The sequence below is a fragment of the Bombina bombina genome, chromosome 4, assembly GCF_027579735.1.
Source record: "Bombina bombina isolate aBomBom1 chromosome 4, aBomBom1.pri, whole genome shotgun sequence".
NCBI lineage: Eukaryota > Metazoa > Chordata > Amphibia > Anura > Bombinatoridae > Bombina > Bombina bombina.
In genome coordinates this window covers 664,952,790-664,968,637 of record NC_069502.1, presented here as the reverse complement: position 1 = coordinate 664,968,637, position 15,848 = coordinate 664,952,790, and the positions used below count along the sequence as shown (strand labels likewise).

Genomic DNA, 15,848 nt, shown 5'->3' with positions numbered 1-15,848 from the left:
CCGGTCCGGATGTCCTCTTCTTGCCGGATAGGATGAAGACTTTGGAGCCTCTTCTGGACTTCTTCAGTGGATGTCTAGCCCCCGCTTGGGTTGGATGAAGATATCGGAGCCAGGACGGATCGGTGAACCTGGTATGGTGAAGACAAGGTAGGAAGATCATCAGGGGATTAGTGTTAGGTTTATTTAAGGGTGGTTTGGGTTAGATTAGGGGTATGTGGGTGGTGGGTTGTAATGTTGGGGGGGGGGGTATTGTATGTTTTCTTTTACAGGCAAAAGAGCTGAACTTCTTGGGGCATGCCCCGCAAAGGGCCCTGTTCAGGGCTGGTAAGGTAAAAGAGCTTGTAACTTTTTAAATTTAGAATAGGGTAGGGAATTTTTTATTTTGGGGGGCTTTGTTATTTTATTAGGGGGCTTAGAGTAGGTGTAATTAGTTTAAAATTGTTGTAATATTTTTCTTATGTTTGTAAATATTTTTTTATTTTCTGTAACTTAGTTCTTTTTTATTTTTTGTACTTTAGCTAGTTTATTTAATTGTATTTATTTGTAGCAATTGTATTTAATTTATTTATTGATAGTGTACTGTTAGGTTAATTGTAGGTAATTGTAGGTAGTTTATTTAATTATTTTATTGATAGGGTAGTGTTAGGTTTAATTATATCTTAGGTTAGGATTTATTTTACAGGTAATTTTGTAATTATTTTAACTAGGTAACTATTAAATAGTTCTTAACTATTTAATAGCTATTGTACCTAGTTAAAATAAATACCAAGTTGCCTGTAAAATAAATATTAATCCTAAAATAGCTAAAATATAATTATAATTTATATTGTAGCTATATTAGGGTTTATTTTACAGGTAAGTATTTAGCTTTAAATAGGATTAATTTATTTAATAAGAGTTAATTTATTTCGTTAGATGTAAATTATATTTAAGTTAGGGGGGTGTTAGTGTTAGGGTTAGACTTAGCTTTAGGGGTTCATACATTTATTAGAATAGCGGTGAGCTCCAGTCGGCAGATTAGGGGTTAATACTTGAAGTTAGGTGTCGGCGATGTTAGGGAGGGCAGATTAGGGGTTAATACTATTTATTATAGGGTTAGTGAGGCGGATTAGGGGTTAATAACTTTATTATAGTAGCGCTCAGGTCCGCTCGGCAGATTAGGGGTTAATAAGTGTAGGTAGGTGTCGGCGACGTTGTGGGGGGCAGATTAGGGGTTAATAAATATAACATAGGGGTCGGCGATGTTAGGGCAGCAGATTAGGGGTACATAGGGATAACGTAGGTTGCGGCGGTTTACGGAGCGGAAGATTAGGGGTTAAAACTGTAATGCAGGGGTCAGCGATAGCGGGGGCGGCAGATTAGGGGTTAATAAGTGTAAGGTTAGGGGTGTTTAGACTCGGGGTACATGTTAGAGTGTTAGGTGCAGACGTAGGAAGTGTTTCCCCATAGGAAACAATGGGGCTGCGTTAGGAGCTGAACGCTGCTTTTTTGCAGGTGTTAGGTTTTTTTTCAGCTCAAACAGTCCCATTGTTTCCTATGGGAGAATCGTGCACGAGCACGTTTTTGATGCCGGCCGCGTCCGTAAGCAACTCTGGTATCGAGAGTTGCATTTGCGGTAAAAATGCCCTACGCTCCTTTTTTGGAGCCTAACGCAGCATTTGTTTGAACTCTCGATACCAGAGTTAAATTTATGGTGCGGCCAGAAAAAAGCCCGCGGAGCGTTAACAGCCCTTTTACCGCCGAACTCTAAATCTAGGCCGTAGTGATTTACTACAATGCTTCTGCAAGACGCTAACCCATTTTGTCTTATGTCTACCATCAGGGACCATAACCATCCTTTTTTAAATTTGTATTAAAAGGAAACAAAAACTAACTGTGATTCTCCACTGCAATTTAACCCATTCTCCAACACTCCCACTGTAACGTATCCTCTGTCAGGATACCACCAGATCGATCCTCCATGGAAACTTAAAAGGACACTAAACCCAATTTTTTTCTTTCATGATTCAGATAGAGCATGCAATTTAAAGCAACTTTTCTAATTTACACCTATTATCATTTTTTCTTTGTTCTCTTGCTATCTTTACTTAAAAAGCAGGAATGTAATGGATAGGAGACGGCCCATTTTTGGTTGAGAACCTGGGTTATGCTTGCTTATTGGTGGCTAAATGTCAGCCACCAATAAGCAAGCACTACCTATGGTGCTGAACATAAAAAGGACTGGCTGCTAAGCTTTACATTCCTGCTTTTTAAATAAAAATAGCAAGAGAACGAAGAACATTGATAATAGGAGTAAATAAGAAAGTTGCTTAAAATTGCATGTGCTATTTGAAACATAAAAAAGAAAATATATGGGTTTAGTATCCCTTTAAAGGGACACTAAAACCACATTTTTTTCTTTAATGATTCAGATAGAGCATGCAATTTTAAGCAGTTTTCTAATTTACTCATATTATACATTTTTCTTCGTACTCCTGCTATCTTTTTAAAAAAAGTAGGAATGTAAAGCTTAAGAGCCGGCCCATTTTTAATTGAGAACCTGGGTTATGCTTGCTTATTGTTTTTTTTAATGTAGCCACGAATAAGCAAGCACTATCCAGGGTGCTGAACCTAAAACGGACTGGCTCCTAAGCTTTAAATTCCTGCTTTTTAAATAAAGATAGCAAGAGAACAAAGAAAAATTTATAGTAGGAGTAAATTAAAAAGTTGCTTAAAATGGCATGCTCCCACCCGCTCCTACCCCGGCGATCGTGCCTGTACAGTGACAGGCATCGCCGGGGCTTCCCGTTTTGCGCAGTGACGTCACGCGCAATAACGTGATGACGTCACCGAGCAACTTTTATAGGAGTAGGGTATCTCAAAAAAAAATAAAAAAAAATCTTAGCACCCAGGTGGGAAAGTGCTTAGCACTCAAAGGGTTAAATCTTACCATAATCTTCCCATTTCAATATAACCTAACTGGAACCTCCTTGGCCCAAACATTAAAGGTAAACCCTCCAGCACAATTAACCCTAACAGCCAAAAGAGTGTAATTAACTTTAAATGACAACTCCTCAGCACAATTAACCCCTAACTGTGAATATTACTGACCATCCGGTGTAAAATAAAATGAAATACACCATCTCCTAAGATAAATCTCTTCTTAATAAGCAATCTTAAAGAGACAGTGAACTCAAAATTAAAATTGCATGAATTGCAATTTACATCTAATTAGCAAATTTCATGATTCAGATATACACTTTTAAAAACACTTCCAATTTACTTCTATTATAAAATTTGCTTTGTTCTAAAGTCATTCTTTGTTGAATAGATATCTAGATAGGTAGCATGCACATCTGGGGCCCCACATGACAGGAAATAGTGCTGCCATCTAGTCCTCTTGCTAATGTATAACATTTTTGCAAAACTGCTGCCATATAGCACTGCAGGCATGTGCACACTACTGAACTTACCTTCGTGCTTTTCAACAAAAGATAACAAGAAAATTTGATAAAATAGTTATATATGAAAGGAAAATGTGTGGGTTTATGTCTCTTTAAAGGGGGGGGTGATCACAGAATGATTTTTTCAGAAAGATGTGCATTTAGGTTCATTCTGTTTTGTGGAGATTACAAATCGCAAGTAGATTACATTTTTGTAAGCGATTTGATTCAAAAAGTACTAAATAATTATGTTTTTTTTGTTTGTTGTTGATAAATTGCAGTGCAAAATATATTCCCCATACAGCTAACGCAATATATTGAGAGAAAATAACCTATTGCTTATTCCACTAAGGTTTACAGAGTTACATTTTACATAATTGCTTGTGTGATTTGAATATTTCCGTGTATAGCTGTATTTGCAAAGATTATATTGAAATTAAAAATGAATTTAAACTAAAGGGAAAAAAAAGTAAGCAAATCTATTGTCAATGTCATTCGCGAGGATAAATAAATGTCATGACATTTTATCATCTGCTTTGTTTTCTGCATAAAACTTATCATAAAAAGCAGCATGCATCAAAGTGCTGACGACCTTATTATTATGAATCCAATTAGAAAGTATTTTTGAAGGGATATTTCATATTTGGAAATATTTAGATATCTTCATTTCACACACATTTAGGACCATGCACTAAACAAACAGATGGTGCTGCATTTTTACTAAATTCAGATTAGTGCTATAAAAAAAGAAAAGATTCTTAGCCGATAAATTCCTTGATTTCTTGGTAATAAGAGGCCATTAAAGGGACACTGAACGCAATTTTTTTTCTTTCGTGATTCAGATAGAGCATGCAATTATAAGCAATTTTCTAATTTAGCCTTATTACCAATTTTTCTTCATTCTCTTGCTATCTTTATTTGAAAAAGAAGGCATCTAAGATTTTTTTTTGGCTCAGACTCTAGACAGCACTTTTTTATTGGTGGATGAATTTATCCACCAATCAGCAAGGACAACCCAGGTTGTTCACCAAAAATGGGCCCGGCATCTAAACTTACATTCTTGCATTTCAAATAAAGATACCAAGAGAATGAAGACAATTTGATAATAGGAGTAAATTAGAAAGTCGCTTAAAATGTCATGCTCTATCTGAAGTTCAAAGCAGGCCGGTCGCCTGAATACTTCAGCTAGGAATAATGGAATAGGACCACGGAATAGAAAAAATTTGGGTTCAGTGTCCCTTTAATCCTTACTTTTTGGCCACCAGGAGACAAGACAGATAAATCTTCCACACCTTGTGGTAAATCTGTCTGGTAACAGGTTTGTGAGCATGAATCAAAGTATCTATTACATAATTAAAAAAAAACTCTCAGAGAAAATCAACCGTTCAATCTCCAAGCAGTTAAACGGAGGGATTGAATTTTTTTTTAAAAAGAATGGCTCTTGAGGTAGAAGATCTTGTCTTTGAGGAAGTTGCCATGGAAAATATCCTGTTTGAGGCGTGCTACCACTCTGGGCATGAGTACAGTTAGACTAGCTGATACTTCCAGTGACTCGCCAAGGCATCTATCAACTCTGGCTGGGGATCTTGCAGCTTGTGATTCAGATGGGAAGCCATTAGATCTATTTCCGGAAGACAAGGCGTGCTACACCCCGGTCTCAAGTTGCCACCACCGCATTCTCAGAGCACCAGAGTGTGAAAACACATGATTGGAGCACTGAGGTACCGGAGCTGAAATTAATGTTCCAGGCTCTGCAAAGATAAGAGCCCTGTACCCCCCATAAGGGTAGCACCAGATAGGGTCACCTAGTAAAATCCCCAATTAGGGTCAGCAATAATGAATCCTCAATAAAGCTGATACACAGGTAACAAAGTAAAAGCTAGGGAAAAAGCCCCTGACTGCAGGGTTATAGGATTGTCCACCCAGGTAAGCTATACCAGCAGGGATCCCTCCAGGACATGTGAAACCAGCAAGCACTTATTAAAGGGACATTAAACCCCAAATTTTTCTTTTATGATTCAGACAGAGAATACCATTTTAAACAACTTACTAATTTACTTCTGTTATCTAAATTGCTTCATTCTCTTGATATTCTTTCCTGAAAAGCATATCTAGATAGGCTCAGTAGCATCTGATTGGTGGCTGCACATAGATGCCTTATGTGATTGGCTCACTTGTGTGCATTGCTATTTCTTTAACTAAGAATATCTAAAGAATGAAGCAAATTAGATAATAGAAGTAAATTGGAATGTTGTTTAAAATTATATTCTCTGTCTGAATTATGAAAGAAAATTTTGGGGTTTAATATCCCTTTAAGTACAGCTGCCTTTCACATACTCCCCAAAGGTGTCTTCAGTTCTTTCTGCTCCTGAAAGAAAGAGAGATGAGATGAAGTGAACACCTAGATGTGATGTCCTGCCCTGTGACTTACAATGTAGGACTGAAACAGAAGCACATACATATGGCCATAATAGAGGGAGGCTTAGGAACTTCCTAGGGACATCCCGTGGCCTGCTTTTGGGCAAGACTCTCTTGGAATACTATAAAGTCCCAGCCATACTTTCCTATCCATCTCTTCCAGGAACTATCCATTGAGGGAGAAAGAGAATCAACAAATTCAAATACAAAAACACCTTTATCCTTGCCTTCTTGACAAGGCATAGAACTACTAGAAGGGAAGTGGAAGTAGAAGGGATATTTAAAGCTCTGCTGTTGGGTGTCTTTGTATCCTCCAGGTGACCAGATGATGTAATTCCCAAATGTAAGGACTCATGGACTCTCACTACCATTAGAAAGAAAATAAAATATTTCCTATTAGCAAACCAGGGAATATTTTTAGTTTTTTGACAATTATCCAAACTGACTAAGACCATAAACTAATCAATCAACACCTCAGATTGCACGCTTTTCTAGGAAACATCCTTGCCTGACAATGGGTTTGATCATAATTCTTTAGAAAAGTATATCTGATGTTTTTTTTCCTGCAAAATCCACCATTTAAGTCTAGGATTTTCTGTCAACTATATATTTCAAAGAAAGTACCTGAATATTTAACATCTTTGGAATTACATCTTTATAATCATCAAACATGCACTTTAGCCCTCCATAGAGTAGATCAGTACAGTTGACAAAATGATCAGGTCCAATTTATGGCCAAGGAAAATCAAATTTATTTACAACTAAAACATAAAAGATAATGGCAAAAATCTAAATATATTTGCAAACAGAAACCTTTATAAGGAAATCCACAATTTCATCCAACCGCTCTTAATCTGTGGCCACATTATGTTAAAGGGCCATTATAGCAAAAAAATTCAATAAATTGCTGGCTCTAATTTGTTAGAGCATGCGATTTTAAAGCTAGTTGCCCTGTAATGCTATGTGTTTTACCACTGCAAATGGCCCTATAAGATGATGTTGCCTATGCAAGTGCATGCTAAAAACTCTTCTCTGCAGTTTAGCAGCTCTGATCTAAGTAGTAACCTGTATGGTTTGTTGTACATTATATAGTTACCAATATTACACCTATAATAATGAAATCCTCTAAACCCCCCTCCCCAGCCACCACCACACTTACCTCTAATGTATTGGGCTCCTACAACATTAAAATTTACATAACAAGCCAGAACAAGTTAACTCTTCACACCACAGAACAATCACTGCAAGTAAACAACATCAACTTGCACCATCACATTAACCCCTATTTTCTACACACTATGAGCACTTAAACATGAGCCATAACCATGACTACCCCAATGCGATAACATTTTAGCATTTCCCACAGTTCTTCTTTGTCCATTAGCTCAGAGAGCTGTATAAATTAAATATTTCCCTCCTAGTAACCCTAAAGTACCAGATCATAAATTGCATTAAACCCCTACATCCTAGAACACCTAGTAAATTAACTGTTGCCATAACATTAACTCTAATGCCCTACACAAATTCAGTAACCCCAACAACACTCAATATTCAAGGGGCTGCCTCCTACATTACCCTCAGATCAACCCTATAAGTGATCAAGGGATATTCCCTACCTGACCACCAACCTGCTAGCACGTAAGGGCCCTCTACTCTGACTGCAAGACTACTCCTTTAAAAAAACACCCAACCAAATGACTATCTTAATGTTTTATAGATCCCATCACAGTTTTCTGACCACAGCATCAAGGGTTTCTTTGAAACTTTGTACCTGCTTTAAGTCTGTTTGGAAGCCCTCCATTTACAAAACACAGTATCAAAGGAATCCTGTTTGGCTAAATAACTGAGCAATTTGGATTAATATAGGAGAGCTGCATGTTCATATTGCTGCTATATTTTTTATATGATATAATGCATCTGCATACAACTTATTACAAAATATATATATTGCAAAACAAGAATATAATAAGGTTGCATGGACTCATTAAACAACAACATGATAAAACAAATCAAACATATTATGCAATTTAAAACTGTAGACTATGAAGTGAGTAGCATTATGAAATCAGTAGTGCTGCTATTTTAATATCAGGATAATACACACACACACACACATATATATATATATATATATATATATATATATATATATATATATATATATATATATATATATATATATATATATATATATATATATATATATATATATATATATGTGTGAAGAAGTGCACTCCCACTCGCTCATGAAACAAATACCAGTGTGTAAAATATCTCAATAAACAAAGTCCAGCAATTGCACTCTCTGAATTTAAACCACAGCAACTTTATTGTGTAACATTTCGGAGCATTCACTCCTTCCTCGGACAACCATAAAGTGAACAAAACAGTGCTTAAAGGGACATGAAACACACATTTTTTCTTTCATGATTTAGAAAGAGAATACAATTTTAAACATCTTTCTAATTTACTTCTATTATCTGATTTGTTTTATTCTCTTGATATTCTTTGCTGAAAAGCATATCTAGATATGCTCAGTAGCTGCTGATTGGTTGCTGCACATATAAGCCTTGTATGATTGGCTCACCCATGTGCATTGCTTTTTGTTCAACTAAGGATATCTAAAAAATGAACCAAAATAAATAATAGAAGTAAATTGTAATGTTGTTAAAATTTGTATTCTCTATCTGAATCATGAAAGAAAGATTTTGGGTTTAGTGGCCCTTTAAATAATCAAACAGGCTCCTCCCACTTCATCTACAACCAATCACAGAGAGTATCACAAATAATACTCATTACAAATAGGTGATAATATCAACAAAATATCATATGAATATAGACACATATCATTAATGCAAATCTTATTTTAGTCATTTTCTTAAAATCAGCAGTGCATATAGTGCATATATCTAGTGACAAAATAATCTGAACCATCTTGTATTAAAAAAAATTATATTAAAATAAAAACTGAACCCAGGAGACCGATTATTATTACCCAGAGCTAATGTTCAGAGCTATATAGACACAGCCATATAAACACAAGAACTCACTGCATAGATGAAAAAGCGAATCCGTAGGGATTTATGAAATACACTCCATATAGCACTATTATAAACATTTGCAGCGTGGCAGGGTGTTCCCAACGCTGTGTGAGGAAGAAGGCGTGTAACACATTACACGCCTTCTTCCTCACACAGCGTTGGAAACACCCTGCCACGCTGCAAATTTTTACTAATGGTGCTATATGGAGTGTATTTCATAAGTCCCTACGGATTTGCTTTTTCAGCTATGCAGTGAGTTCTTATGTTTATATGGCTGTGTCTATATAGCTCTGAACATTAGCTATAGGTAATAATAATCGTTAGTCTCCTGGGTTCAGTTTTAATTTTAACATATTTTTTTTAATACACAATAGTTCAGATTATTTTGTCACTAGATGTATGCACTATATGCACTGCTGATATAAAAAAAATGACTAAAAACATAATTTATGTAAGAACTTACCTGATAAATTCATTTCTTTCATATTAGCAAGAGTCCATGAGCTAGTGACGTATGGGATATACATTCCTACCAGGAGGGGCAAAGTTTCCAAAACCTTAAAATGCCTATAAATACACCCCTCACCACACCCACAAATCAGTTTAACGAATAGCCAAGAAGTGGGGTGATAAGAAAAAAGTGCAAAAGCATATAAAATAAGGAATTGGAATAATTGTGCTTTATACAAAAAAATCATAACCACCACAAAAAGGGTGGGCCTCATGGACTCTTGCTAATATGAAAGAAATGAATTTATCAGGTAAGTTCTTACATAAATTATGTTTTCTTTCATGTAATTAGCAAGAGTCAATGAGCTAGTGACGTATGGGATGACTAACCAAGATGTGGATCTTTCCACGCAAGAGTCACTAGAGAGGGAGGGATAAAATAAAGACAGCCAATTCCTGCTGAAAATAATCCACACCCAAAATAAAGTTTAATGAAAACATAAGCAGAAGATTCAAACTGAAACCGCTGCCTGAAGTACTTTTCTACCAAAAACTGCTTCAGAAGAAGAAAACACATCAAAATGGTAGAATTTATTAAAAGTATGCAAAGAGGACCAAGTTGCTGCTTTGCAAATCTGATCAACCGAAGCTTCATTCCTAAACGCCCAGGAAGTAGAAACTGACCTAGTAGAATGAGCTGTAATCCTTTGAGGCGGAGTTTTACCCGACTCGACATAGGCATGATGAATAAAAGATTTCAACCAAGATACCAAAGAAATGGCAGAAGCTTTCTGGCTTTTTCTAGAACCAGAAAAGATGAAAAATAGACTAGAAGTCTTTCGGAAAGACTTAGTAGCTTCAACATAATATTACAAAGCTCTAACAACATCCAAAGAATGCAATGATTTCTCCTTAGAATTCTTAGGATTAGGACATAATGAAGGAACCACAATTTCTCTACTAATGTTGTTAGAATACACAACCTTAGGAAAAAATTCAAAAGAAGTTCGCAACACCGCCTTATCCTGATGAAAAATCAGAAAAGGAGACTCACAAGAAAGAGCAGATAATTCAGAGACTCTTCTGGCAGAAGAGATTGCCAAAAGAAACAAAACTTTCCAAGAAAGAAGTTTAATGTCCAAATGAATGCATGGGTTCAAAAGGAGGAGCTAGAAGAGCCCCCAGAACCAAATTCAAACTCCAAGGAGGAGAAATTGACTGAATGACAGGTTTTATACGAACCAAGTCTTGTACAAAACAATGAATATCAGGAAGATTAGCAATCTTTCTGTGAAAAAGAACAGAAAAGGCAGAGATTTGTCCTGTCAAGGAACTTGCGGACAAACTTTTATCTAAACCATCCTGAAGAAACTGTAAAAAAATTCTCGGAATTCTAAAAGAATGCCAGGAAAAATGATGATAAGACACTAAGAAATATAAGTCTTCCAGACTCTATAATATATCTCTCTAGATACAGATTTACGAGCCTGTAACATAGTATTAATTACAGAGTCAGAGAAACCTCTTTGACCAAGAATCAAGCGTTCAATCTCCATACCCAATGTCCTTACAGCTACCATCTTGAATGTTGGTATCCTTACATAACGATTCAATATTGATAGATCCGGAACTGGTCTGAAGGAATTGACCTTCTTTGGTACAATGAAGAGATAGAATAAAACCCCAGCCCCTGTTCCAGAACTGGAACTGGCATAATTACTCCAGCCAACTCTAGATCTGAAACACATTTCAGAAATGCTTGAGCCATTGCTGGGTTTACTGGGACACGGGAAAGAAAAAAATATCTTTGCAGGAGGCCTTAACTTGAAGCCAATTCTGTACCCTTCTGAAACAATGTCCTGAAACCAGAGATTGTGAACGGAATTGATCCAAATTTCTTTGAAAAGAACGTAAACTGCCCCATACCAGCTGAGCTGGAATGAGGGCCGCACCTTCATGGGGACTTAGGAGCTGGCTTTGGGTTTCTATAAGGCTTGGATATATTCCAAAGTGAAGAAGGTTTCCAAACTGATACCGCTCCTGAGGATGAAGGATCAGGCTTTTGTTCCTTGTTGTGATGAAAGGAACGAAAACAATTATTAGACCTAAATTTACCTCAGATTTTTTATCCTGTGGTAAAAAAGTTCCCTTCCTTCCAGTAACAGTTGAGATAAAAGAATCCAACTGAGAACCGAATAATTTATTACCCTGGAAAGAAAGGGATAGCAAAGTTGACTTAGAAGACATATCCGCATTCCAAGTTTTAAGCCATAAAGCTCTTCTAGCTAAAATAGTTAGAGACATATACCTGATATCAATTCTAATGATATCAAAGATGGCATCACAAATAAAATAATTAGCATGTTATAGAATAATAATGCTATGAGAATTATGATCTGTTACTTGTTGCGCTAAAGCTTCTAACCAAAAAGTTGAAGCTGCAGCAACATCCGCTAAAAATATAGCAGGAGTAGAGACAGCCCCATTAACCTTAGGGATTTTGTCCCAAACTTTAATCTGTCAGATGGCACAGGATATAATTGCTTAAAACGTTTTAAAAGGAGTAAATGAATTACCCAAATTATTCCATTCCCTGGAAATTACTTCAGAAATAGCATCAGGGACAGGAAACACTTCTGGAATAACTACAGGAGATTTAAAAACCTTATTTAAACGTTAAGTTTTAGTATCAAGAGGACCAGAATCCTCTATTTCTAATGCAATTAATACTTCTTTAAATAAAGAACGAATAAATTCCATCTTGAACAAATACAAAGATTTATCAGCATCAACCTCTGAGACAGAAACCTCTGAACCAGAAGAACCATTATCAGTATCAGAATGATGATGTTCATTTAAAAATTCATCTGAAAAAAGAGAAGTTTTAAAAGACTTTTATGTATACTAGATAGAGAAATAACAGACATAGCCTTCTTAATAGATTTAGAAACAAAATCTCTTATGTTATCTGGAACACTCTGAGTATTAGATGTTGACGGAACAGCAACAGGTAATGTAACAGTACTAAAGGAAATTTTATCTGCATTAACAAGTTTGTCATAACATTTAATACAAACAACAGCTGAAGGAACAGATACCAAAAGTGATACACTTAGCTTTGGTAGCTCCAGCACCGGGCAGCGATTTTCCTGAAGTATCTTCTGACTCAGTTGCAACGTGGAACATCTTGCGATATGTAATAGAAAAAACAACATATAAAGCAAAATTGATCAAATTCCTTAAATGACAGTTTCAGGAATGGGAAAAAAATGCCAGTGAACAAGCTTCTAGCAACCAGAAGCAATAAATAATGAGACTTAAATAATGTGGAGACAAAAGTGACGCCCATATTTTTTTAGTGCCAAATAAGACGCCCACATTATTTGGCGCCTAAATGCTTTTGGCGCCAAAAATGACGCCACATCCGGAACGCCGACACTTTTGACGCAAAAGAAAGTAAAAAAAATGACGCAACTTCCGGCGACACGTATGACGCCGGAAACAGAAAACATTTTTGCGCCAAAAAAGTCTGCGCCAAGAATGACGCAATAAAATGAAGCATTTTCAGCCCCCGCGAGCCTAACAGCCCACAGGGAAAAAGTCAAATTTTTTAAGGTAAGAAAAAATGATTGATTCAAATGCATTATCCCAAATATGAAACTGACTGTCTGAAAATAAGGAATGTTGAACATTCTGAGTCAAGGCAAATAAATGTTTGAATACATATATTTAGAACTTTATATAAAAGTGCCCAACCATAGCTTAGAGTGTCACAGAAAATAAGACTTACTTACCCCAGGACACTCATCTACATGTTTGTAGAAAGCCAAACCAGTACTGAAACGAAAATCAGCAGAGGTAATGGTAAATATAAGAGTATATCGTCGATCTGAAAAGGGAGGTAAGAGATGAATCTCTACGACCGATAACAGAGAACCTATGAAATAGACCCCGTAGAAGGAGATCATTGCATTCAAATAGGCAATACTCTCCTCACATCCCTCTGACATTCACTGCACGCTGAGAGGAAAACCGGGCTCCAACCTGCTGCGGAGCGCATATCAACGTAGAATCTAGCACAAACTTACTTCACCACCTCCATAGGAGGCAAAGTTTGTAAAACTGATTTGTGGGTGTGGTGAGGGGTGTATTTATAGGCATTTTAAGGTTTGGGAAACTTTGCCCCTCCTGGTAGGAATTTATATCCCATATGTCACTAGCTCATGGACTCTTGCTAATTACATGAAAGAAATAAGATTTGCATTAATGATATGTGTTACATATCCTGACATGATTTGTATCTATATTCATATGATATTTTGTTGATATTATCACCTATTTGTAATGAGTATTATTTGTGATACTCTCTGTGATTGGTTGTAGAAGTGGGAGGAGCCTGTTTGATTATTAAAGCACTGTTTTGTTCACTTCATGATGGTCTAAGGAAGGAGTGAATGCTCCGAAACGTCAATTTTCTTTAAATCATTAAAGGGACATGAAACCCATTTTTTTCTTTCGTGATTCAGTTAGAGCATCCAATTTTAAACAACTTTCCAATTTACTTCCTATTACCTAATTTGCTTAGCTGTCTTGTTATCAATTATTAAAAAGCATATTTAGGTAAGCTCAGGAGCTGGGAGCTAGCTGCTGACTGGTGGCTGTACATATATACTTTGTGTCATTTGCCTACTGATGTTTTCAGCTAGCTCCCAGTAGTACATTGCTGCTCCTTCAATAAAGGATATCACGAGAATGAAGCAAAATCGATAATATAAGTACATTTGAAAGCTGTTTAAAAATGTAAGCTGTATCTGATTAATACAAGAAAAATGTCCCATTAACATCTGTACTCAATACAAAACATAAAACAGTAAGTGCTAAAAATATAGTATTTTTCTATTGTGAACATTTTAATGACAGTTTTACGAAAAATACCTGATTGCCATTTTTACACCGAGCTGTTGAAGGGCAGAAAGGGGTGCGTCTTGAACATATGCATCTAAATGAAAAAATAAATACATTTAATTCTACATGATCTTAACAAGAAAAGACTATATTTATGAATAATCTCGCTGTAGGCTGAAAAAAGGCAACATTTTCACAAATAGGGTAAAATAAATTTACTAGAAACAATTTTTATTTAGATCATAAACCCTTTAAGCCTCCGGCTGCTAATCCATTTCCCACCTGTGTGCTAAGCTGGTTTTGAGCTTTTTTTTTATTTTTAAATTTTTATATATATTTCTATTTAACTTTTTTTTCCAGATCCCCAAGACTTATACGGTTGGAAAACGTAGGCGATTAGCTTTTTAACGGTGGGTCTGTAGATGCTTAGATGCCTGAGATACAGGCTTTTAAGCAGCATGCCCCCATCTCCCTATACTTGTCCATTGTCAAGTTTAAATAAAGTTGTGATGCCTGTCACTATACAGGCCAGATCGCGGGGGTGGGAGTCAGTGGGAGCCCCCAGATTGCCCTCAAGGTCGGTGAGTGCTAGCGACGGTTCTGAGCTGTTGTCAGCACCTGACTGGGACAATTTGCAACGGCTCAGAGCCGTCGTTAGCACTCAAAGGGTTAAAAACAATATTTTAACAAATAAAATGTAACACCTTGGTGTAAATTTCAGTCTTGTCAGAAATCCTGTTGATAAATGAATTGTTCTGGGGTTATACACAGGTCAATAAACCTATTATAGATAAATTATAGATAACTATTTACTTAAAAATTAAAAAAAGCTTTTTTTTTTTTTACAGTCCTTCTAGTTGCTTTTTGGAATATCCTAAGCTAAAAGGTGATTGTCCACTTTTTACCAGTAATATATGTTACTTAACTCAATAATAACTCAAAGTTAAACATCCATATCAAAAGGGGAATGTTACTCCAGTCTGACTTGTTTCGTTTGGCACTCTGCCAGTGACTTACTTCAGAGAATATCCCAAGAACTGGTGAATAATATATCTGCAAGCAGCGATAGAGGTGGCCATGCACATCGACATTGCAATGGCATACAAGCAGCTAAGTCACAATATAAAGCTTTATAGAAGTTTTTACAATTCTAACATTAGCAGTTGGAAAAAAAAAACATTTTCAATATTTTTGCGTTTTTCAAGATGGCTGCCCCACCATATCACCAATACTTTCATTATGATCAGATGTGACAATATATGGTTATACAGCAAATTTCACAGCTTTAACATAAGCGGTTGGAAAAAAAACACGTTTTCGAAATTTTCGCGTAAACCAATATAGCTGCCACAGCTTGTGACCAATTCCTTCAACATGAACAACTGTGACTCTAGGTCACAATATAAGGTTATACAGCAAGTTTCACAGTTGTATCATAAGCAGTTGCAGAGAAAATAGATTTTTTAAATATTTGCATAAAACAAAATGGCTGCCAGATCATATGATATACAGCCTCCATATTATGCACAATAATTGTCACCATAGATGTCAATAAACATGGCAAAAATAAAGCATTTTTGTAAAACGGTTTTTATTTTATTATTAGTTTAAT

The 15,848-nt window shown here is 36.1% G+C and overlaps 1 protein-coding gene across 1 annotated transcript in view; it reads right to left on the bottom strand.

The window, feature by feature from the left end:
* TBC1D32 (TBC1 domain family member 32) overlaps positions 1–15,848 on the bottom strand; it is a 695,824-nt gene that overhangs the window by 65,819 nt on the left and 614,157 nt on the right. The window contains exon 29 of the mRNA XM_053710787.1: positions 14,267–14,330. Coding sequence (XP_053566762.1) covers positions 14,267–14,330 — 64 coding nt within the window. The remainder of the gene's footprint in view (positions 1–14,266; positions 14,331–15,848) is intronic.